The sequence below is a fragment of the Bombina bombina genome, chromosome 1 (genome assembly GCF_027579735.1).
Source record: "Bombina bombina isolate aBomBom1 chromosome 1, aBomBom1.pri, whole genome shotgun sequence".
Classification (NCBI taxonomy): domain Eukaryota; kingdom Metazoa; phylum Chordata; class Amphibia; order Anura; family Bombinatoridae; genus Bombina; species Bombina bombina.
Window position 1 is genome coordinate 581,932,568 of NC_069499.1, and position 26,786 is coordinate 581,959,353.

Below are 26,786 nucleotides of genomic sequence, written 5' to 3' on the forward strand. Positions count from 1 at the left end.
GGGTAATACATAGTTTTTGACTTCTTCACTTCTATCGGTAGTTCCAAGCAAGGTATATGTAAGATATTTATCATTTTAATCATGTAATCTTAATAGGTCTCCTGTACAATAGACCAATCACCTTGGTAAACACATATGCACCAAATACCAAACAGAACTCTTTCTATAGAAAATTGATTAACCTTATTACTGAACACAGAAAAGGCATGTTAATCTTAGGAGGCGATTTCAATGTAACCATAGACCCCACACTAGACGGCTCTTCCACCCGAACCCTAGGTACTAACAGAGCGGCAAACAAAATGTTAGAACATCTTAATACTCTAAAAGTAGTAGACAGCTGGAGAATACAGCACCCCATTCAAATGAACTACACATTCTATTCAAATTCCTGGCAATTATATACACACATTGATTATTTTTTCATCGACCAAATTAATCTTCATACATTAATTGGTCAGATCATGCCCAATAACCCTTCATCTGACATGGTCAGACAAGCCCATCTCCCCTTTCCAATGGAAACTTGACAATTCCATGCTACTTAAACCACACATACTCACCAAATTAACCATCGCCCTACAAGAATATTTCCAAATCAATAAATCCACTTCAATATCTCCACTAACAGTATGGGAAGCCCACAAAGCCGTAATACGCAGTGAATGTATCAAATTAAGAGCACAATCTAAAAAGTCTACAATAAAGAATTAATAGAACGGACATCAAAACTACATACTGCAGAAATGGCCCACAAAAATTAACGCTCTAACCAACACTTACTTAAACTACTACAAACCACTAGAACAACCCTGCATCAATTAATACACAAAGCCCTCTTCCTCAAAAAAAAAAAAATTCTGACAGAGGGTAATAAAACAGGCCTACTGTTAGCCAAAATGGTCAAAAAGCAAACCTTCAACTCACACATATACAAAATAAAACAAGCAAATGGAACATACACCCAGGATAGCCAAGACCAACACACAATGGAACTCCAGCACTCCAAAGGTTAAAAAGGCAATGTTTATTCAAAGAGCAACGTTTCGGGGTCACAGCCCCTTCCTCATGCTATATTTTTATTAACAACACACAAACATTTAAATACCCTCCACTAGGCGCCAAAATGCACCTACACTGGGGAAATGGTTCCCTCTAGTGGTCATATGTAACTATTGCACAAGGCCTGTATAATTTAATGTTTCTCACACTATAACGACCACCTAAATAAAAACAATACACAGTAATGAATGATGTGGATACAGATAGATTTTTAGTTGTGGCATTTTATGTTTAAAATAATATTGACAATAGTACACTCTCTATGTCACTTGAGTTCCCAAGTGACAAGTATCTCCTGTTCACCATGGATGTGAAAAGTCTTTACACCTTTATAAAACACGAAACAGGGATAGCTGTAATAAGGAAGACGTTGATGGTGAACAGGGGATACAGTCACGGACAGGTAAATTTTATTGAGGATCTATTGAGGTTAATCCTCTATTGGAATTATTTTTTATTTCAGGACCAGTGGTACGTTCAGACGAGAGGTACTGCTATGGGCTCTAACGTTGCCCCATCATACGCCAATCTCTTCATGAAGGAAATTGAAGAAAATTGTGTATATCAAAATGCATTATTCAGAAAGTATGGGGCTCTTTGGCTCCGCTACATTGATGATGTGTTTGGCGTATGGTGGGGCAACGTGGAGTCCCTTTTACAGTTTGTCAATGAGCTCAACACAGAAGTAAGAAGTTTATAGTTCACAGTCAATTACAGTGAGGAACATATATCTTTTCTGGACACTAAAGTTATTAAGGCGGGTAGACTCTTGGAGTTTGATCTACACTGTAAAGAAACAGATAAGAATAACCTCGTTCTATACAATAGTTTTCACCCCAGGAATTTGGTAGAGTCACTCCCTAGGAGTCAGTTTCTCAGAGTGGATAGAATTGTGAACAGGAAGACACATAGATTCAAAGAAATGAAGGAGAAGTTTATAAATAGGGGATACCCGAATAAACTATTGGACAACACTTTATCTAATCTAGATAAAACTGTGGGCAAGAGTACTGATAAGAACCGGGATAGAATGTTTTTTGTTAGCCAATATAATCCACTTAGCAATAAAATAGCAAAATTAATACGCCAGAATTGGCACATTTTGGAGGAATGTAACAAGGGAGTGATACAATTTAAAGAACCACCACTCATGGCCTATAAAAGAGTCAAGAGCTTAAGGGATCAGCTAGTTAAAACAAATGTGGGCACCATGGGAAAATTTCAACAGACCCTTACAGGTAATAAGAGAGTAGGTACTTTCCCTTGCTATAATTGCATGAGTTGTCACTCATTAAAGGAGAAAATTTCCATCACCCACAGAGTGGTAGGAAATATATGATTAAAGGCTTTTTTACATGTGAGACAACTCGTGTAATTTACCTCATTAAATGCCCTTGTTCTCTGGTATATATTGGCGAGACTACCCGGAAGGCTTGTGACCGCATGAGCCAGCACAGATCAAATATTAGGTGCAAAAATAAAGAGGCCCCTGTTTCAAGCCATTTTTTAGAGAAGGGCCACAGTGTCAGTCAGATGAGGTGGCAGATCATAGATCATGTAGGCCCCAATAGAAATGGTATGGATAGGGAACGTCTCCTCCAACAAAGAGAAATGTGATGGATACACCAATTATCTACATTACGGACTCTCTTACGGACTCTCAGCTTGTTGACCATCCCCTCCTCTTACGGACTCTCAGCTCCCTTGGACTCTGTGACATTGCCCTCTCCTGGATCCACTCTTATCTCTCTAATAGATCCTTTTCTGTCTCATTTGCTGGTGACTCATCCTCTCCACTGCCTCTGTCTGTTGGAGTACCTCAAGGCTCTGTTCTAGGCCCTCTACTCTTCTCTATTTATACTTCCTCGCTGGGTCAACTTATTAGTAGCTATGGCTTCAACTATCACCTCTATGCTGATGATACTCAGATCTACCTATCCACCCCTGCACTCTCTCCGTCTGTCCTTTCCCACATCAGCAGCTGCTTATCTGGCATTTCTTCCTGGATGGCCTCTCACCACCTAAAAATCAACATGTCCAAGACTGAGCTTCTTCTAATCCCCCCAACTAATTCTATTCCAGTTTCTAACTTTACTATCACTGTCGGTGACACCACTATCTCCCCATCACCCCAAGTCCGCTGCCTTGGAGTTACACTCGACTCCAATCTGTCCTTCATACCCCACATCCAATCGCTCTCTTCATCCTGTCGCAACCACCTACGCAATATCTCCAAAATCCGTCCTTTTCTGAGCGCTGAAACTACTAAACAGCTAATCCATTTCCTAGTAATTTCCCGGCTTGACTACTGTAACAACCTACTAACTGGCCTTCCTCTCTCCCGCCTCTCCCCCCTTCAATCCATCCTAAATGCCTCTGCTAGGCTAATCCACCTCTCCCGACGCTCTGTATCTGCCGCACCCCTCTGTGAGTCCCTTCACTGGCTCCCCATTCACGGCAGAATTAAATTCAAAATTCTCACTTTGACCTACAAAGCCCTTACCAATGCAGCCCCCCCATACCTGTCCTCACTCATCAACAAATATACTCCAGCCCGTCCCCTAAGATCCAACAACGATCTACTCCTTGCCTCTTCTACCATCACCTCCTCTCATGCTAGACTACAGGACTTCTCTCGTGCGGCACCAACCTTCTGGAACGCACTTCCTCGTGCTGTCAGACTTTCCCCCAACCTCTCCTCCTTTAAACGCTCCCTAAAGACCTTCTTGTTCAGGGAAGCCTATAACCAATTCAGTAACTAATGAATTCCACTTGCCTAATAGTTGCCCTCATCTAACTTCACACTAACATCACTCCCACCTTTGCAGTCCACACCTCCCTGTTTCTCACCCTCCTACCCATTTAGATTGTAAGTTCCCACGGGAACAGGGCTCCCAATTCCTCCTGTATTTGTTTGTTAAATTTTGTCTAGTGTCTCATATTGTACTGTCCTTTTATCTTTGTTACCTATAAACAGCGCTGCGGAATCTGTTGGCGCTTTATAAATAAAGAATAATAATAATAATAATAATTACAACCTAGGGGTCTAAATAGAGACTATGATCTATCTTGCTTTTTTTGATCATAATATTCTATAATGATTTTATCATGCGCCTGCCACATTCTATGATCTAAATAGTTGCATACTCTTCTATTTATTTATTTCACAATATATCTGAGGTTGCTTTAGTACTGTCTCAAGAATTTAAGATTTATACAAAACTCTTCAAGTGACATAGAGAGTGTACTATTGTCAATATTATTTTAAACATAAAATGCCACAACTAAAAATCTATCTGTATCCACATCATTCATTACTGTGTATTATTTTTATTTAGGTGGTCATTATAGTGTGAGAAACATTAAATTATATAGGCCTTGTGCAATAGTTACATATGACCACTAGAGGGAACCATTTCCCCAGTGTAGGTGCATTTTGGCACCTAGTGGATGGTATTTAAATGTTTGTGTGTTGTTAATAAAAATATAGCATGAGGAAGGGGCTTTGACCCCGAAACGTTGCTCTTTGAATAAACATTGCCTTTTTAACCTTTGGAGTGCTGGAGTTCCATTTTGTGTTTGCTGATTGTTGGAGGGCTGTGGCAGTGCCCTTGGTCTCCTGTGCACCCATTCCTCTGTGCTGTGCTCTTTTTGGGATTGTGTTGCAGGATAGCCAAGAGATAGCCAAAATATTTTGTGACCTCTACAGCAATTTATACAATTTAAAATCGCAGACAACACATGACCACACACAACGAATGAAAGATTATATACTAAACGCATGTCTACCCAAAATTTCCCCCAACCTAAGAGAAGAGTGCTACGGCCATAGCCCAGGCCCAGACGGGTTTACTAACAATTACTATAAGACTTTCATAGACATTTTAGCCCCACACCTCTTACAAACCTACCATACAGTAGACAACACTAAGTTCCCTCCTTCATATTTAGAAGCCCATATATCCATTATCCTCAAACACAACAAACCTGCTGAAGATCCTGTAACTGTCAACCAATAGCTTTCCTAAATACAGATATCAAAATATACAGTAACATTATAGCCACAAGAATAAACAAAGTATTACAAAGATTGATCCACGTAGACCAGGTGGGCTTTGTCCCCTAAAGAGAGGCAAGAGATAATACTATGACACAGAAAAAGCGTTCGATCGCACAAATTGGACCTTCCTAGAAATTACATTTAATGCATTCGGCTTTTGCCCTCAAATCATCCATAGAATTCTTAGTCTTTACTCCTCCCCAACAGCTAAAGTTAAAATCAATGGAATAATCTCAAACCCTTTTCAGATAAAAAATGGAACAAGACAGCCAACTATCACCCATTCTTTTCGTCCTCACCATGGAGATTCTAACCTCATATATACGCCTCAATGATAACATCACAGGTATCCAAATAGGCCCTAACATGTACAAAATAGCCATGTATGCTGATGACGTCCTCCTCTCCATCACCAACCCTAAACAATCCCTTACACCAACATTACAAGAAATACAGAAATATAGCCAGTTCTCAAACTTCTCCCTAAATTACTCCATATCGGAAATCCTGAATATTAACCTCACACATAACAAATTTGCTGCTCTCAGAAACCTTAGCGCATTACATTTACAGCACAAAACTATGAAATACTTAGGTATACATTTAACATCAAACTCAAGTACCTTATTTGATTGTAATTACACTGCTCTACTAAATATATGCAAAGATCTTCTCACAACACTTATCATGGTGGGGCAGAATACAGTCTATCAAGATGACAATCTTACCCAAAATTAATATATATTCTACAAGCCCTCCCTTCCTTTACCAACCACATATATAAACCAACTACAAAATGCCATTTTAGAATACATATGGGGAAGAAAGTAGACCAGACTCAGTAGACGCACCTTATATAGAAATTCTCAAGCTGGAGGGCTAGGTGTACCACATATTAATATATACTACGATGCTGTCACTTTGCAACGGATCTCAGACTGGCATAACACAAGCAACGAAAAAGCATGGACAGCATTAGATTCACACATACGCAAAGCCCCACAAGTCGGTGCATTATTCTGGGTACCAAAAGATAGCAGACCCCCCTTATGCAAAACATTAGATGTACATGTATTTAATTCTTGGGACCACATCATGCAAACATATAAAGGAATATCCTCCACATGATCTCCCCTCTTTCCAATCCCCTACAACGCAAAATTGATAGGAGGCCTCAATAAGAGATTTGTGGGGAAAAACAAATGGTGTTATACAATCCCACTTAAAACCCTTATAAATCAAGGTAAACTCCTATCCAGAGAGACGCTAAGAGATACCACAGGACATCATTATGGTTCATGGCCTAAATATGCCCAACTCCAACACTTAATGCACACCTCAATATACAAAACAGACCTCACCAGAAATATTACACCTTTTGAAACTTTGTGCTTAACAGAACACCCAATACAAGGAAAACTCTCTATAGCAAGCAAACTACTTAGATCTACAGTAGAACATAATTTTACCACCCTACATAGCTAAATAGGAACAAGAACTGCACATCCATTTAACAGAGAAAGACTGGCACTCAATCTTTTAAAACACCAAACGCTCATCAATATCACCACGTATTTTAGAACTAAACGCCAAAGTCTTATTAAGATGGTACCTAACCCCCGTGAGATTATCCTCAATATATAAAGAAGTTTCCAATGCGTGCTGGAGGGGATGTGGCGAGCGTGGTTCACTGGCTCATCTATTCTGGCAATGTAAACTAATTCGCCCTATGTGGCGTTAAGTAAAATAAGCATCTATAGTACCAAGTCCCTAATAGCGAGGAACTGGAAGTCCTCGATCATACTGTTGACCCAAACATGGATAGAAAGAACATCTGAATTGCTTTGCCTAGAGAAAGTACTGTTTCCTTAGGAAAAACAAAGTTTTACTCGGAACAATCTCAAGCCAACAATAACCTCCTCCAGTAGACTCTAAAACAACAAAAAGCCTCCAAAACCACACCCCCGTGCAAACAATAGATTACACCAGCTTTTAAACACAAGCATCAATTTCCCACAATCCCCTTCTTTCAATTCTCCCCTTTCCTCCCCCTAACCCATATTTCCCATACCATTTTACATTTGACAATCAATATTACTTCATGTTTTCATATGGTTCACTTTTACACTAAACCTACTAAAGCTGAATACAGACCCTCCATATTACAAAAGACTTTCATTGTCAGCTACATATGCTATTCCAAAATGAAATATTGGAGGACAGATATATCAGTTAAAAAATGGACTAAGAAAACAGATCCAGCACAACAACTAATGTCAAATACCTTATAAATGTTATAAACCTATAGTGTTGTAACCCTGTTTTCAATAAAAAAAAAATAATAAATAAAAATTCTGAACATTATGAAGTTTAGCAATCTTCTTATGGTATAAAGCTGAAATTTGAAACATCAAAGAGCTAGCAGATAAACCCTTGTCTAAACCCTTTGTAAGGACTGCAGAATTATTGTAATCCTAAACAAATGGCAATTAAAGCCTAGACTTTCACACCAGGAAAGAAACATTTTCCAAACTTTGCGATAGATCTTCCTCATGACAGGTTTTCTAGCCTGGTTTAAAGTGTTTACAAAAGCATCAGAAAAACCTCACTGTTTCAAAATGATGAGTTCAATTTACATGCTGTTGAGTTGAGAGACTCGAGATGTTGATGATAAAATGGACCTCGAGATAATAGGTTGTGACGTAGAGGAAGAGACCAAGGGGGGAATCTGGACATCTGCAAACCAAGTTCTGTAAGGCCAAGCTGGAGGAATCAGAATTACTGATGATAATTCTTTCTCCATTCAAGCTAGCACCCTTGGAAGCAGAACAGTTAAAGGACAAATGTACTCCAGATGAAAAGACCAAGTAGCTACTAAGGGCATCCACAAACTCTGTCTGTGAATCACTGGATCTTGAAAATATCTGGTAAGCTTGTTGTTTAAATGAGAAGCCATCAGGTTTATCTCTAGAATACCCCTCTTGACTTTCTGATTAAAAAAAATCTAAATGTAGTGACCATTCCCCTGGATGTTGACTGAGATAATCGGCTTCCCAGTTGTTCATTCCTGGAATGTGATTGATATATGCCACCACCATGACATTGTCTGATTGGAAATGCAGGTAAGTCTCCTCCTTCAGAATAGGCCAGCTCTGAAGAGCCCTGAAGATCGCTCAGAGTTCTAATATATTTGTTACCTTGCCTTTTGAGGAAACCAACTTTCTTCTGCTCTTCGGGACCTCAATACTTCAGAGACTTGTGTCTGTTGTGATTATTGTCCAAGTTGGACTCAGAAAGTAAGTTTACTGAGAAATGGACTGGTGATGTATCCACCACAAAAGAGATTGTTTTGTTACAGGATCCAATAGAATCCTTTGGGAAAGTTGATTGTAATCCTTGAACCATTGACTCATCATGCAAAGATGAAATAGTCCCATGTGAAACCAAGCAAACGGAATGCATCTAATGCAGCTATCATTAAACATAGTACTTCCATAGAGAGTGCTACAGTAGGATTGTGAATCAACTGAAGCTTTGCACAAGTTGTCTGTAACTATAATTTCATCTGTTAAGGATAGTCTCATTGTAATTGAGTCTATGACAATTCCCAATACACCTTGGTCTGAGGAGACAGAGAGCTCATTGGAACATTGATTTTCTATTCATGTTGTCGAAGAAACAGCAAAAGATTATTTGTATGAGAAATTGCTAAATGTAAAGATGGAGCCAGAACCAATATTGTCCAGGCAAGGAGCTACAGAAATGCCTTGAGCTGTGATTACAGACAATAGGGCTTCCAGAACCTTAGTGAAAATTCTGAGAGCTGTAGCCAGACCAAACGGTAAAGCTACAAACTAGAAATGCTTGTCCAGAAAAGCAAATCTGAGATTTTGATAATGATTTTTATGGAAGGTATGCATCCTTCAGGTTAGCCTCTGTTACCTGCCCATGTCTGTTTTTTGTTGTTGTTTTTTTTTTAACCATTTTTGTATAAATAGAGAGTTTATTTCTAATATTTTACTCCTAGTAGTTTTTTTTGGGCTGGTTTATCCTTCAGGTCTATGGTGAACATGAACTGGCCCTGTTGAACAAGAAGAAGGATGGTTCTGATTTTTTCCATTTGGAAGGTCAAAACTCTGAGAAAATTGTTCAAGGTTTTTAGATCAAGAATAGCAATGAAAGTTCCCTCTTTGTTTGGAAACTATTAAAAGGTTGGAATAAAAACCCTGTCCTTTTTCCGATAGAGGAACTGAGCGGATCACCCCCATGAGTACTAGATCCTGAACACATTGAAAAAAGGCTTGTGCTTTAACTGGGTTCTTTGGAACGTTGGACAGAAGAAACCTTCCTCTGGGAAGCCTTGATCTTAAGCCTATTCTGTATCTATTGGAAGCAATGTTCAATACCCAGGGATCTTGAACAGACTTGGCCCAGACCGCCTAAAACATGAGCAATCGGCCCCCTACCAGAATAAGATCTGGATCGGGGGCCGCACCTTCATACTGACTTTGGTAGAAGCAGAGGGCTTTTTTCTTTCATTTAAGTGGCAAGAGTCCATGTCATGAGCTAGTGACATATGGGATATACATTCCTACCAGTTTCCCAAACCTCAAAATGCCTATAAATACACCTTCCACCTTACTCATACTTCAGTTTTTACAAACTTTGCCTTTGTTGGCGGATGGTGAAGCAAGTCCTGCTTGATTTTCTTCAGTGAAAGGCGCTTCTAAGCATTTTGAAGGCCAATTCCTTTTCTTCAGTGAAAGGCGCTTTAAGCATTTTGAAGCCCAATTCCTCTCAAAGTACAGTGTTTGTCTGAGGGATGTGAAGGGAGTATTGCCTGATGATGCCATGTTTTCACCTAGGGGAAATCTATTCTAAGGCTCTCTGTAAATTCGGTTGTGGGGATTCATCTGCCACCTCCCTTTACAGATTGACATTATACTCCTCTACCATTACCTCTTCTGATATGTTTCAGTACTGGTTTGGCTGTCTGCTATATGTGGATGGGTGTCTTCAGGTAAGTATATATTATTTTTTAAGACACTCTCAGCTATGTTTGGCACTTTATATTTTAAAGTTTTAATATATATTGCATATATTTGCAATGAGTCAGGTCTATTTTTATTTCCCTTTGCAATCTAACAGTTTCAGCATGGAAATTATGTTTTTTGGGAGTAATTTAGTATTTTTTTCTTACCTGCGGTTTCAGTTAGTTGTAACTTCTGACCTTTTTTTCAAATTTTCACGGGTAAATTAGGCTCGCGGTGGCGCAAAATGCTTCTATTTATTGCGTAATTCTTGGTGCGATTATTTTTGGTGCGAAAGTGTGTTATCATTGTGTCATTTTTGCTGCCAAAAAAATTGTTATATTAAGTCTCTCCCTCTTTTGCTCTCTGCTCTCATTTGCTTACAGAGGGCTATGATGTTTGTTTTTTTATTTTATTTTATTTTAAGCTTTTTAGCATAAGCATTTTTTTCCATTACTGAAACTGCTATTTTGAGGAAATTGGATATTTTGTTTAAATGTTATTTTTTTCTTTTTTTGTTACATATTGTAAGATGTCTCAAACTGATCCTGCCTCTGTTGTTACTGTAGAAACTATGCTGCCTGTACACAATTTCTACCAAAGCTAAGTGTGTATATTCTTTAATTAGCTGATTTTATTTCTTCAGCTCAAATATGTGGCACTTGTTATGCTTTATTATTCATACTGATAATGTTGCTATAGTACATATACATCTACTGTTTTACCTTCACAGTCTAATGTACATGACTGTTGATATAAAGGATTATATTGCAAAAGACATAGAGAAGGCTATGCCTGCTATTCTGCCTTCAAATTAATGTAAACAATCTCTCCTAACTTCTCATAAACCTATGAAGTTTGTATTGATCGACGGCATACTGTAGTATTTCTGCTGATCTGGTTTTCTCTGACTCAGTATTGAGACATTTAGTCCTCTTGATAACAAGAATAGCAAATGTTTGAATTATGTTTTTTTAAGCTTCTGAGGTATCTCTTGAAGTTTTCCTTATTCCAGATGCTATCTATCATATAGTTAGTAAGGAATCTAAACTTAGTGCTTCTTTTTACCTTTCTTCTAGGTTTTAAAGCTATATCCTTTACCTATGGCTAATTTAGTGTTTTTAAGTAAAAGTTCCTAAAGGTGGGACTATTTCTTCTGTTGCCGAACGTACTTTTATCCTATGGAAGATATTTCTTCTTTTAAGGATCCTTTAGATAGGAAGTTTGTTTCCTATTTTAAGAGAAGCATATTTACATATTGGCCATATTTTTAACCTGCCATTTCTATGGCTAATGTTGATGCTGTTTCAACTTTTTGGTTGGACAGTTTAGTTATCAGATCTTGATTTGTCTAAGCATTGTTCTTTTACTTCAACATGCTAATCATTTCATTTATGATGTTATATTTTATGTCATTTTATCTGATATTAAATCTTTGTTTTTAGCCATTTTTACTAGAAAAGTGTTATGGCTTAAATCTCTGATATGGTGTTTAAATTTAGATTACTATCTTATTATTTTAGGATAGTAATTTTTTAAGGTTTTCTATTGGATTTTATTATCTCCTCTATTACTGGGGGAATGGGAGTCTTTTCTGCCCCAAGTTAAGGAATCTAAGGGTAATTTTTAAGCTCCCAATTGTTTTTTTTAATGCCCCTAAGGCCTCTGGCTCTGATTTTAGTATTTTTTCTGAATTTGAATAATCCCAAGCCTTATAATTAAACTAATTTCTGCCCCTAAGACTGCATGAAGGTGCAGCCTTTTAACCAGTTCTACTGGTGGGGGTCAGATTGAATTTATTTTAACACATTTTGACAGTTTCTGTTCAAATCAGTGGATTCAGAATATTGTTTTCTCAGGGGTATCGAATAGGTTTCAAGATAAAAACCTCCCATGGGAAGATTCTTTTCCATGTTATAACAAACCCAGTGAAAGCTCAGGTTTTTCTTAAATGTGTTTCAGATTTTCAGGGGTGATGGTTCCAGTTCCTCTGCAGGAACGGAGTTTGGGTTTTTATTCTATTCGATTTATTGTCCTAAAGAAAAAATTTGTTCAGACCAATTCTGGATATGAAATTTTTATATAGTTTTGTTAAGAGTCCCAACTTTCAAGATGGTGACTATAAGGACTATTCTGTCTTTCTGTTTACCAAGGTTACTTCATGTCCACAATAGACTTACAGGGCACTTATTTTCAATTCCTTCAGATCACTATTGTTTTCTGAGATTCCCTTTTCTAGATAAGCATTACCATTTTGTCGCTCATCCTTTTGGGCTAGCTGCTGCTCAGAGATTCTTTTCAAAGATTCTTGGTGCCCTTCTATCTATATTCAGAGAGCAGGGTATTGTGGCGTTTCCTTATTTGGATGATATTTGGTACTAGCTTTAATCTTTTCATTCAGCAGAATCTCACTTGAAACAACTAGTGTGGTTTTTTCAAGACATGGTAGGGTCACTTTTTTAGGTTTCCAGATTCATTTTAGTGTCTATTATTCTTTCTCTCATAGACTAGAGACGAATGAAGTTAATTTTAGTTTGTCTAAACCTTCAGTCTCTATTTTTTCCTTCAGCGGTTATGTGCATAGAAGTTTTTTGGTCTCATGACTGCAGCATCAGGTGAGATCCTTTTTGCTCGTTTTCGTTTGGGGCCTCTATAGCGTTACATGTTGCACCATAGGTGCAGGGATTATTTTCAGTTATCACAACTGATATACTTAAATCCCAACACTTTTTCCTCTCTAATTTGGTGGTTGGACTATCACCTTATTGTTCAGGGGGCCTCATTAGTTCGTCCTACCTGGACTGTATTCTCAACAATTGCAAGTTTTTCAGGTGGGGGAGCTGTCTGGGAGTCTCTGACAACATTAGGGGTTTGGAAACCTCAGGAGGTGAGGTTATCAATCAATATTTTAGAACGCCATGCTATTTTCAGGGCTCTTCAGGCGTGGCCTCTATTGAAGAGACAACTTTTACATTTCTTTTTAAACAGACAATATCACAACAGTGGCATTTGTCAATCATCAAGTATCGACTTGCAGTCCTTCAGTTATGGAGGAAGTATCTCAAGTACTTTCTTGGACGGAATCCAACTCTTGTCAAATTTCTGTGATTCATATCTCAGGTGTAGACAATTGGGAAGGGGATTATCACAGCCGTCAGACTTTATATCTTGGGGAGTGCTCTCCATACAGATGTTTCATAAGGTTGTACAGATGTGGGGTCTTCCAGAAATAGTTCTGATGGTCTCTTGTCTAAACAAGAAGGATCCTCAGGCGGAGATAGTAGATGCTCTAGCAGTTCTTTGGTTTTTACCAACCTGCGTACATTTTTCCGCCTCTGGTTCTTTTTTCCAAGGGGGATCTTCAACATCATAATGGAACAATTTTATGTGTTTCTGATAGCTCCAGCTTGGTCTCTCAGGTTTTGGTATGTGGACCTTGTCAGGATGTTCAGTTGCCAGCCTTGGCCACTTCCTTTAAGGCCTGGCCTTCTGTTTCAGAGACCGTTTTTTTCCATAGGATCTCAAATTTCTAAATTTGAAGGTATGGAAATTGAACGCTTAAGTGTTTAGTCATAGATGTTTCTCTGACTCAGTTATTAGCGCTATGATACAGGCTCATAAGTCTGTTTCTAGGAGATTTTATTTTCGGGTTTGGAAAACCTATATTTCATAATGTTCAACTCATGATTATTCTTGGCATTCTTTTACAGTTTCTTCAGGATGGTTTGGATTAACGTTTTGTCTGCAAATACTTTGAAAGGACATATTTCTGCTCTTTCTGTCTTATTTCATAGAAAGATTGCTTAACTTCCTGATATTCACTGTTTTGTTCAGGCTTTGATTCATATTAAACCTGTTTTTAATTCTATTCTCCTACTTTGAGTCTCAATTAAGATTTTTCAGGCCCCTCCTTTTGAGTCTATGTATTCTCTGGACATTAAATGACTTTTTTAGAAAGTGTTTTTTCTGTTGGCTATCTCTTCTGCTTGAAGAGATTCTGTATTATCTGCTCTCTTTTGTGAGTCTCTATCTGTTTTTCCATCAAGATAAAGCTGTATTACGGACTTGATTTAAATTTTACCTAAAGTTGTGAATTCTTACAACATCAATAAGGAAATTGTTGTTCCTTCTTTGTGTCCTAATTTTAAGAATACTTTTGAAGGGTCTTTACATTCTTTGGATGTGGTAAGAGCTTTGAAATATTATGTTGAAGCTACTTAAGATTTCAGAAAAACTTCTAGTTTTTTTTGTTATTTGTTCTGTCTCCAGGAAAGTTCAGAAAGTCTCTGTTATTTCTGTTTATTTGGTTCAGACTTTTGATTTACAAAGCTTAGAGAATTACAGCTCATTCTACTAGATCAGTTGCCACTTCTTGGGCTCTCAAGAATGAAGCTTCAGTTGATCAAATTTGCAAAGCAGCATCTTGGTCTACTTTGCATACTTTTTCAAATTTTACCTTTTTTATGTGTTTGCTTCTTCAGAAGCAGCCTTTGGTAGGAAGGTTTTTTTAGGCAGTTGTCTTAGCTTGATTCTAATGCCTTTGATTTGAGTTTTTTAGAAATATTTAAGAAAACTTATTTGTTGTTTTGGGATTTAATTTCTCAGCGGAAATAGCTATTTTTATTTTATCCCTCTTTCTCTAGTGACTCGTGGACTTCCACATCTTGGGTATTATATCCCATATGTCACTAGCTCATTGGCTCTTGCCACTTACATGAAATAAAACATAATTTATGTAAGAACTTACCTGATAAATTCGTTTTCTTTCATGTAATTAGCAAGAGTCCATGAGCTAGTGACGTATGGGATATACATTCCTACCAGGAGGGGCAAAGTTTCCCAAACCTCAAAATGCCTATAAATACACCCCTCACCACACCCACAAATCAGTTTTACAAACTTTGCCTCCTATGGAGGTGGTGAAGTAAGTTTGTGCTAGATTCTACGTTGATGGTCTATTTCATAGGTTCTCTGTTCTCTGTTATCGGTTGTAGAGATTCATCTCTTACCTCCCTTTTCAGATCGACGATATACTCTTATATATACCATTACCTCTACTGATTTTCGTTTCAGTATTGGTTTGGCTTTCTACTACATGTAGATGAGTGTCCTGGGGTAAATAAGTCTTATTTTCTGTGACACTCTAAGCTATGGTTGGGCACTTTTTTTATAAAGTTCTAAATATATGTATTCAAACATTTATTTGCCTTGACTCAGGATGTTCAACGTTCATTATTTCAGACAGTCAGTTTCATATTTGGGATAATGCATATGAATAAATCAATTTTTTCTTACCTTAAAATTTGTCTTTTTCCCTGTGGGCTGTTAGGCTCGCGGGGGCTGAAAATGCTTCATTTTATTGCGTCATTCTTGGCGCGGACTTTTTTGGCGCAAATTTTTTTTTCTGTTTCCGGCGTCATACGTGTCGCCAGAAGTTGCGTCATTTTTTACGTTTTTTTGTGTCGGCGTTCCGGATGTGGCGTCATTTTTTGCGCCAAAAGCATTTAGGCGCCAAATAATGTGGGCGTCTTTTTTGGCGCTAAAAAAATATGGGCGTCACTATTGTCTCCACATTATTTAAGTCTCATTATTTATTGCTTCTGGTTGCTAGAAGCTTGTTCACTGGCATTTTTTCCCATTCCTGAAACTGTCATTTAAGGAATTTGATCAATTTTGCTTTATATGTTGTTTTTTCTATTACATATTGCAAGATGTCCCACGTTGACACTGAGTCAGAAGATACTTCTGGAAAATCGCTGCCTGGTGCTGGATCTACCAAAGTTAAGTGTATCTGCTGTAAACTTGTGGTATCTGTTCCTCCAGCTGTTGTTTGCACTGAATGTCATGACAAACTTGTTAATGCAGATAATATTTCCTTTAGTAATGTTACATTACCTGTTGCTGTTCCGTCAACATCTAATACTCAGAGTGTTCCTGATAACATAAGTGATTTTGTTTCTAAATCCATTAAGAAGGCTATGTCTGTTATTCCTCCTTCTAGTAAACGTAAAAAGTCTTTTAAAACTTCTCATTTTTCAGATGAATATTTAAATGAACATCATCATTCTGATTCTGATAATGGTTCTTCTGGTTCAGAGGATTCTGTCTCAGAGGTTGATGCTGATAAATCTTCATATTTATTTAAAATGGAATTTATTCGTTCTTTACTTAAAGAAGTCTTAATTGCATTAGAAATAGAGGATTCTGGTCCTCTTGATACTAAATCTAAACGTTTAAATAAGGTTTTTAAATCTCCTGTAGTTATTCCAGAAGTTTTTCCTGTCCCTGATGCTATTTATGAAGTAATTTCCAGGGAATGGAATAATTTGGGTAATTCATTTACTACTCCTAAACGTTTTAAGCAATTATATCCTGTGCCATCTGACAGATTAGAGTTTTGGGACAAAATCCCTAAGGTTGATGGGGCTGTCTCTACTCTTGCTAAGCGTACTCCTATTCCTACGGCAGATAGAACTTCCTTTAAGGATGCTTTAGATAGGAAAATTGAATCCTTTCTAAGAAAAGCTTACTTGTGTTCAGGTAATCTTCTTAGACCTGCTATATCTTTAGCGGATGTTGCTGCAGCTTCAACTTTTTGGTTAGAAGCTTTAGCGCAACAAGTAACAGATCATAATTCTCATAGCATTATTAATCTTCTTCAACATGCTAATAATTTTATTTGTGATGCCATCTTTGATATCATTAGAGTTGATGTCAGGTATATGTCTCTAGCTATTTTAGCTAGAAGAGCTTTATGGCTTAAAACTTGGAATGCTGATATGTCTTCTAAGTCTACTTTGCTTTCCCTTTCTTTCCAGGGTAATAAATTATTTGGTTCTCAGTTGGATTCTATTATCTCAACTGTTACTGGAGGGAAAGGAACTTTTTTACCACAGGATAAAAAATCTAAAGGTAAATTTAGGTCTAATAATCGTTTTCGTTCCTTTCGTCACAATAAGGAACAAAAGCCTGATCCTTCATCCACAGGAGCGGTATCAGTTTGGAAACCGTCTCCAGTCTGGAATAAATTCAAGCCTTTTAGAAATCCAAAGCCAGCTCCTAAGTCCACATGAAGGTGCGGCCCTCATTCCAGCTCAGCTGGTAGGGGGCAGATTACATTTTTTCAAAGAAATTTGGATCAATTCCATTCACAATCTTTGGATTCAGAACATTGTTTCAGAAGGGTACAGAATTGGCTTCAAGATAAGGCCTCCTGCAAAGAGATTTTTTCTTTCCCGTGTCCCAGTAAACCCAGCGAAGGCTCAGCATTTCTGAAATGTGTTTCAGATCTAGAGTTGGCTGGAGTAATTATGCCAGTTCCAGTTCTGGAACAGGGGCTGGGGTTTTATTCAAATCTCTTCATTGTACCAAAGAAGGAGAATTCCTTCAGACCAGTTCTGGATCTAAAAATATTGAATCGTTATGTAAGGATACCAACATTCAAAATGGTAACTGTAAGGACTATCCTGCCTTTTGTTCAGCAAGGGCATTATATGTCCACAATAGATTTACAGGATGCATATCTGCATATTCCGATTCATCCAGATCACTATCAGTTTCTGAGATTCTCTTTCCTAGACAAGCATTACCAGTTTGTGGCTCTACCGTTTGGCCTAGCAACAGCTCCAAGAATTTTTACAAAGGTTCTCGGTGCCCTTCTGTCTGTAATCAGAGAACAGGGTATTGTGGTATTTCCTTATTTGGACGATATCTTGGTACTTGCTCAGTCTTCACATTTAGCAGAATCTCATACGAATCGACTTGTGTTGTTTCTTCAAGATCATGCTTGGAGGATCAATTTACCAAAAAGTTAATTGATTCCTCAGACAAAGGTAACCTTTTTAGGTTTCCAGATAGATTGTGTCCATGACTCTGTCTTTGACAGACAAGAGACGTCTGAAATTGATATCAGCTTGTCGAAACCTTCAGTCACAATCATTCCCTTCGGTAGCCTTATGCATGAAAATTCTAGGTCTTATGACTGCTGCATCGGACGCGATCCCCTTTGCTCGTTTTCACATGCGACCTCTTCAGCTCTGTATGCTGAACCAGTGGTGCAGGGATTACACAAAGATATCTCAATTAATATCTTTAAAACCGATTGTACGACACTCTCTGACGTGGTGGACAGATCACCATCGTTTAGTTCAGGGGGCTTCTTTTGTTCTTCCGACCTGGACTGTAATTTCAACAGATGCAAGTCTTACAGGTTGGGGAGCTGTGTGGGGGTCTCTGACAGCACAAGGGGTTTGGGAATCTCAGGAGGTGAGATTACCGATCAATATTTTGGAACTCCGTGCAATTTTCAGAGCTCTTCAGTCATGGCCTCTTCTAAAGAGAGAATCGTTCATTTGTTTTCAGACAGACAATGTCACAACTGTGGCATACATCAATCATCAAGGAGGGACTCACAGTCCTCTGGCTATGAAAGAAGTATCTCGAATACTGGTATGGGCGGAATCCAGCTCCTGTCTAATTTCTGTGGTTCATATCCCAGGTATAGACAATTGGGAAGCGGATTATCTCAGTCGCCAAACGTTACATCCGGGCGAATGGTCTCTTCACCCAGAGGTATTTCTTCAGATTGTTCAAATGTGGGGACTCCCAGAAATAGATCTGATGGCTTCTCATCTAAACAAGAAACTTCCCAGGTATCTGTCCAGATCCAGGGATCCTCAGGCGGAAGCAGTGGATGCATTGTCACTTCCTTGGAAGTATCATCCTGCCTATATCTTTCCGCCTCTAGTTCTTCTTCCAAGAGTAATCTCCAAGATTCTGAAGGAATGCTAGTTTGTTCTGCTGGTGGCTCCGGCATGGCCTCACAGGTTTTGGTATGCGGATCTTGTCCGGATGGCTTCTTGCCAACCATGGACTCTTCCGTTAAGACCAGACCTTCTGTCACAAGGTCCTTTTTTCCATTAGGATCTCAAATCCTTAAATTTAAAGGTATGGAGATTGAACGCTTGATTCTTAGTCAAAGAGGTTTCTCTGACTCTGTGATTAGTACTATGTTACAGGCTCGTAAATCTGTATCTAGAAAGATATATTATCGAGTTTGGAAGACTTACATTTCTTGGTGTCTTTCTCATCAATTTTCCTGGCATTCTTTTAGAATTCCAAGAATTCTACAGTTTCTTCAGGATGGTTTGGTTAAAGGTTTGTCTGCAAGTTCCTTGAAAGGACAAATCTCTGCTCTTTCTGTTCTTTTTCACAGAAAGATTGCTAATCTTCCTGATATTCATTGTTTTGTGCAAGCTTTGGTTCGTATAAAGCCTGTCATTAAGTCAATTTCTCCTCCTTGGAGTTTGAATTTGGTTCTGGGGGCTCTTCAAGCTCCTCCGTTTGAACCTATGCATTCATTGGACATTAAAATACTTTCTTGGAAAGTTTTGTTTCTTTTGGCCATCTCTTCTGCTAGAAGAGTTTCTGAATTATCTGCTCTTTCTTGTGAGTCTCCTTTTCTGATTTTTCATCAGGATAAGGCGGTGTTGCGAACTTCTTTTCAATTGTTACCTAAGGTTGTGAATTCTAACAACATTAGTAGAGAAATTGTGGTTCCTTCATTGTGTCCTAATCCTAAGAATTCTAAGGAGAGATCATTGCATTCTTTGGATGTAGTTAGAGCTTTGAAATATTATGTTGAAGCTACTAAGAATTTCCGAAAGACTTCTAGTCTATTTGTTATCTTTTCCGGTTCTAGGAAAGGTCAGAAGGCCTCTGCCATTTCTTTGGCATCTTGGTTGAAATCTTTAATTCATCATGCTTATGTCGAGTCGGGTAAAACTCCACCTCAAAGGATTACAGCTCATTCTACTAGGTCAGTTTCTACTTCCTGGGCGTTTAGGAATGAAGCTTCGGTTGATCAGATTTGCAAAGCAGCAACTTGGTCTTCTTTGCATACTTTTACTAAATTCTACCATTTTGATGTGTTTTCTTCTTCTGAAGCTGTTTTTGGTAGAAAAATACTTCAGGTAGCTGTTTCAGTTTGATTCTTCTGCTTATAATTTCAGTTTTTTTCATTATAAGATTTAAACTTTATTTTTGGGTGTGGATTTTTTTCAGCGGAATTGGCTGTCTTTATTTTATCCCTCCCTCTCTAGTGACTCTTGCGTGGAAGATCCACATCTTGGGTAGTCATTATCCCATACGTCACTAGCTCATGGACTCTTGCTAATTACATGAAAAAAAACATAATTTATGTAAGACCTTACCTGATAAATTCATTTCTTTCATATTAGCAAGAGTCCATGAGGCCCACCCTTTTTTGTGGTGGTTATGATTTTTTTGTATAAAGCACAATTATTCCAATTCCTTATATTTATGCTTTGCACTTTTTTCTTATCACCCCACTTCTTGGCTATTCATTAAACTGATTTGTGGGTGTGGTGAGGGGTGTATTTATAGGCATTTTGAGGTTTGGGAAACTTTGCCCCTCCTGGTAGGAATGTATATCCCATACATCACTAGCTCATGGACTCTTGCTAATATGAAAGAAATTAATTTATCAGGTAAGTTCTTACATAAATTATGTTTTTTTCGTAGTGGCAAGAGTCCATGAGACCCACCCTATTTTTTGTGGTTATGATTTTTTTGTATAAAGCACATCATTTTTTCCAGTTCCTGTTTCTTGTATGCTTTTTACTCCTTTTTTTTACACCTCACTTCTTGGCTACACATTAAACTGAAGTTAGGTGGGAGGTGTATTTATAGGCATTTTAAAGTTTGGGAAACGTTGCCCCCTCCTGGTAGGAATGTACAGTATATCCCATATATCACTAGCTCATTGACTCTTTCCACTATAAAAGAAATGAATTTATCAGGTAAGTTCTTACTTAAATTATGTTTTTACTGCTTAGATTTATTCCAAGAGTAAGAGGGCTTCCAGGGAGTTCTGGAAGGGTCATTCTTTTGCGAAGTAGAGGAGGCTTTTTAGTTCTTAGATTGATAAAAGGAACAAAAAAAAGTCATGTTTTTTTCCTTTGATGCTCCTTAATCTCCAGTCACAGTAGAAATAATTGCATCCAGACCAGGACAGTCTTCAGAACAGGTATTTACAGGTATTTCAGTAGCAGCTTTCTGATGGGAAAATGGGCCTCAAATTGGTCTGAGGACCCCTATCAACGAAGAATCTGGAGCACCTCAATTCTTCACGTTCCTCCTAGGAGGCAAAAAAAGACTGGCTCCCAAATCAGAGAGGTGGGAAGGATTGAGTACTTTTGAAGTTTTGGGAATCTTTTCCTCTTCCTAGTGACCATAAGTGTAATCCCAGAAGTAATGAACAAGTGGACTATCACCACACTGCAAAAGAAAATGAGTTTTGTAGAGGGCTAAACTGCATCTTTTGGACATAACAGCAGTACACTCTCTCAAAGAAGTTCTTATGGGAGAATGGAGTTCTTCTAACACAGCATTGGGAATGCCAATTGTAATTTTTATGGTTTCAGAAAGGACTCAGCAGGTCAAAATGTTTGTAAGCTGTTTTCCATTCTATAAACTACAAAGGAAAGGTGGTGTTTACCAATCGTGGGGGTCCGTGCTATCAAGCTGTGTTTTCTTAAGCGTAGGCACTCAGCTGAACAGTCCGGCGGTTACTCCTGGAGCCCAGAAAGACATGCCTCAGTTTCCGGCGCACACTGCAGTCAGAGAGATCCAAATGTACTTCCAGGCTTCACAGGTGTGAGGTGGTGGCAAACAATAAAGATATCCAATGAAAAGAAAACCAGGTCACCAACTGCAGTAAGGATAAAAAGTTGAGGCTTTATTTGGGTCACACAATAAAAGCAAATAAAGCCTCAACTTTTTATCCTTACTGTGGTTGGTGACCTGGTTTCTTTTCATTGAATATCTTTATTGTTTGCCACTATCTTACACCTGTGAAGCCCGGAAGTACATTTCGATCTCTTTGTTTTCCATTCTATAAAGTATATGGGTACTGCTGTTGTATTTACCTTTCGTACTTGAAGCTCCTCCTTTGGATTGTTGTGTGAAGGATCCTTCTGAATCTTTCCACGGAAGACCATTTTTCTTATCACAGCTTAGCTAGATGGGTACGTGAGCTGCATGTGCTATCTTCTTCCTATTTGGTCTTTCATCAAGACAAATTAGTTTTCCTGCCTGTACCTACATTTTTCTCAAAGGTATTATCACAGTTTAATGCCTCTCAAGATATTTGTCTTCCCTTGTTTTGTTCTGATAAGAAATTGGTAACTATTTTACATTTTATTTGTGGCACCCTGTTGTGCTATCTATCTCAACTGAACAAAAGACTGGAGGCATATGTTTAGTGATAAATCAGCATGGACATTGCAAAGGATCCATTCAAATTATGATTTCCCATGGATATTCAATTTATCTTTTCTTCTATTGGTCAAAAAGGTGCATATCTTACAGAGGATAAAGGCCCATCCCAGGGCATTTTCCACTTTTCGAGCAGTTGAAGCAGGTATCTGTGTGTGGAGATTGCCTATCAAATTTCAGAAGCATCTTTAAGCATTATTTGTGTGTGGTGATAAACACAGGCGGTCTTTACTAGTAATTATTTTTTGTAATGACTCATATATGATGGTCACTGTCAGCATTTTTACTTCCTCTTAAATGCACTTGTCATTGCTACAGCTCTAACATATGTGCTGCTTTTCCTGACAGAACACTGAATAGGGAAGTGTCTGTACCCAGCAGGCACTGTAGGGTCTCTAGAAAAGCTGGATGAGGTAAAACTTTAACATTGAACAGCACAGTGAGCAGCGCCCCTAGAGACAATTGCCAGAATACGTCACAGAGACCATTCACAATTGGTTCGTCCTATTTAAGGAAATGAGCCAATATATGGAAATGACTAATATTTTAGATTAGTATTAAGTATTATTTTAAGTTTAAGAAATGTATTCAATAATAAGCTTTTATTAATATTACTATTATACTTTATTTATAAAGCGCCAACAGATTCAACAGTGCTGTCCATGGCCACAATTTGTTTAAATAAAACAATGCTACAAAACTTGAAAGTGACAAAAAAAAAATGACAAAACACATACAGGAGGAATTGAGGGTCCTATTCCTGTGGGAACTTACCTTTTAGAAGGGTAGGAGGATGAGAAACAGAAGGTGAGCACTGCAAGGGTGAGAATCATGTTAATACAGAGTTAATGAGGTCAATTATTAAATACGTGAAACACATTTTGTTCAAGCTTTCCTGAACAATAATGTCTTAAGGGAGCGTTTAAAAGTAGGCAGATAAGGGGAAAGTATGACAGTGTGAGGAAGAGTGTTCTAGAGGGTAGGTGCTGCGTGAGAAAAGTCCTTCAGTCTAGCATGGGATGAGGTGATAAGCGAAGATGCTAGGAGCAGGTCATTGTTGAATCCGAATGGACGCTGGAGTATATTTGATGCTTAGTGAGGATAGGTAGTGGGTAGCAGTATTGGTAAGGGCTTTTTTAGGGTAGGGTGCTAATTTTGAATTTAATTTTGCTGTGAATGGGGAGCCAGTGAAGGGACTCGCAGAGAGGTGCAGCAGATACAGATCGACAGGAAAGGTGGATTAGCCTGGATTTTAAGATGGATTGTTGGCGGGAGAGAGGAAGGCCAGTGAGTAGGTTTTCTCAAGCTAAGTATTTGTCTGCAGTAAATTGTTTAATCATCTAACCAAGCTTTTATTATTCAAAGCACCAAACCATAGTGTCATCAAGGTACCACCCTGAATCTCTCTGACAGATTCTCTTAATCATTCTGCTAGCATTAATTCTTGTGTTTTATTTTGCAGGATGAGTACCGTAATAAAGTTGAGGATTACATCAAGCGCTATGCCAGATGATGTTTCAGACCGAACTTCAAACTTCAAATCACGCTCCAGGCAGACTGGTCAAATTCTGCATTGTTTCCAGGGCCATGTGGGGGAGGAATCTGGAGATCCCTGGACAGATTCTGTGTTCTCACCCTCAATGACTGAAACAAACACTTTACCTCCAGCCCTGCAACCCTTTCAGCTTGGGCCCCATAAAATGCAACTTTCCCCTCTTATGGTTTGTGTTTTGTCCATTTATAGTGTGCGCTTTTTGGGAGGGGAAGGGAGACTTCTAAAACATTTGGGGCAATTTTTTTTCATGTTACAGAATTATCTTTAATACAAGAAAGTGTATGAAATAAACAGAACAGGAAGGAGTAAATTGTTGATCTCTATAGAGATAATGGGTCTTCATGTAACCCCCTTCTGCTCCACAGGCCACAGGTATCTGCAACTATTTTCAGCAGTTTTAAAACAGGAAGGTTTAAAAGCATTGTTAATCACCTTGGCTTTTCTTCCTCGTCACATTTTTAAAAATTTGCTAAACCAGACCTTAAACTGAAAGGGGAATTTGCCTTTTTACTACCGATTCTTTAAGCAGGGTTTGCAAATTCCTCTGGTAGCAAAGTGTATTTCTTATATAAATGGAGAACTTTACTGCGCTGACAATATATATCTATAATGAGAGCAGTTATAATTACCACCAGCATGGGGTAATGTCCCCAGGCCCATTAGCAGGATTCTATAGCCGGACTAGGTGAAGTGCACTAAAATATCTTTTATTACGTGATTTTACCTATGTGCTAAAAGGGATCTTTGAAGTGCATTTCATAGCAGCGCATTGCACAGATTGCCAGACACCACAAAATGAAATAAATAAAAAGGTTGTATGCACAGTCTAGTTTTACAGGTTGAGATTTTACCTGAAAATGTACTTTATGTAACAAGGATGCAATGTAAATTATCTTATGTAAAGACACTTCTTGGAAACTCTTTATAAACACACCCTTTAACTGTAACTGATGTGTGATCAAATACAAAATTGCACTTTCCTCTTTGCTCTAACACCAAATTGTATGTGTGCTAATTTCTCAGACCGTAAAAAGGCCAAATTTCATTATAATCATGAACTGTGTGTGTGAGTGAAATGAGTTGCTCATACAATTCTCCCACTTACTAAGAGGTTTTAATAGGTGAGTAGGTGCAGTTGCCTATTATGACTAGGACATTATAGTCCTGTCATTGTAGCTCTGTCAAACAAACTATTGTTTCAGTTCTTATGCTGATGGACAATCATCAAATGGCCATATGCAGCTTCCCCAATTTTTCAAGTGGAACACACACTGTACTTTTAATCTCATGGTGGCTCTGGAGCTAGAGCATTTAAATACACTCTGCATGTAGGGGAGAGTGAATTAAACATGACATTGAGATTAGCAATTCACTTGTTAATGTGCTTTTAAAGAGGATATTTGTTTTGTTAAAGTAAACATGATTTTTTTCTGCTGTGGAAGAAAAAATCGGGGCCACATGCAGTCCACAGGCCACCACCATCCTATAGAGGAGATTGGTTTACAGTACAGAGTGTGCTGCATGACTGCAACTGGGTAATTACATCTGTGCAAAATATTTTTGGGTTAGTATACAACAATGGCCATGCCAAAGCACATCCTTATATATTGTATAGTATAACTTTATTTACAAACAAACACTTTGTGCAGTCACATACAGTTGGAAATACTTTACATCTTTTCATTGCAGGAGCACACTATATTGCTCTGGGTTCCCTACTTTAGATTAACAGTTAAACTGGCAGAATATGTTTAAAGTCAGGTATTGTTCGTTTACTGCAAGTGGGTAGAGACTGACCTTGATGTTTCTTCATCTGTATTAGTCAATGCATTTAAACACAGGCCATTCAGCAGGAATCCTACAGATAACTGTAGGAGTGAGGTTTTCCTAAACAGAAAATGAGACACAATACTGTTTCAGATTTTTCTATATATTGATTGAATATAAATATAATTAAGTGGACAATGGAAACAATCTTTTTTCAGTTGAGGAGAAGAATGGGCCATGCACCAGGTATTAGCTGGAATTTTATTATGTAGGAACATTAGGTTGTCCTTGACTCTTTTTTTTCTTCTTCTTTGTGTTGGGGGGGGGGATATACTTTAGTATGGGGCCATAGGAATGCCAGTACAGCAGCACAATGACATGCACCTACATATCTTGCTAGATGTGACAGTGTTTACTGTTAATGTTAATTCTGGCTCCAGGTAACAATGTGTAGAAATGAGCAGCTCAAATGTGCTGCCAAATGTACCAGTTCAGTGTAAGGTTATATCCCTTACTTGGGATAGGGGATTCCAGCTCAGTGTTAAGTAACTTGCATAGTGCCTTTCCTACTGTTGCTAGGGCGGAGGCATCTGTTTTAGTTAAGTGCCATTTTCACTTTATTGGGGTTATTTTTAATATTGTTTATTATTCTCATACAGTATTCATTGTCATTGTGGTTACAATTTAAACTATAGTGGCACTTACTCAACGTTGCTCTACCTTTCCAAATAAAGGGTCTATTGAAATGGGTGTTTTTTGTTTTCTCAGGACCAGAGAGCACATTTTATACATTTTATATAAATAAATATATAAAAGTAAGTTTCGGATTAATGTTTTTAAAGGTTAAATGGTGTTGCTTATGCTGGTTCATGTGCCATATACCTACATATGTAAACAGATCTAGAAAAAAAAAATCCTGTGCTCTTCTAAAGGAAAGTACAGGAATTATTTAATTACAGAGAAGAGTCAGATATTTTCCTTAGCGAGTGGATAAGTTGTGTTGGGCACAAAGTGT

The 26,786-nt window shown here is 38.1% G+C and overlaps 1 protein-coding gene across 1 annotated transcript in view; it reads left to right on the forward strand.

Annotated features, from left to right (window-relative positions):
* The window catches only part of UBE2F (ubiquitin conjugating enzyme E2 F (putative)), a gene marked incomplete in the record, with an annotated part of 973,189 nt that extends 946,672 nt beyond the window's left edge, over nucleotides 1-26,517 (forward strand). The window contains 1 exon segment of the mRNA XM_053698825.1: nucleotides 23,912-26,517. Within this exon segment, the coding sequence (XP_053554800.1) occupies nucleotides 23,912-23,962 (51 nt within the window).
* Nucleotides 26,518-26,786: the final 269 nt, after the last annotated feature.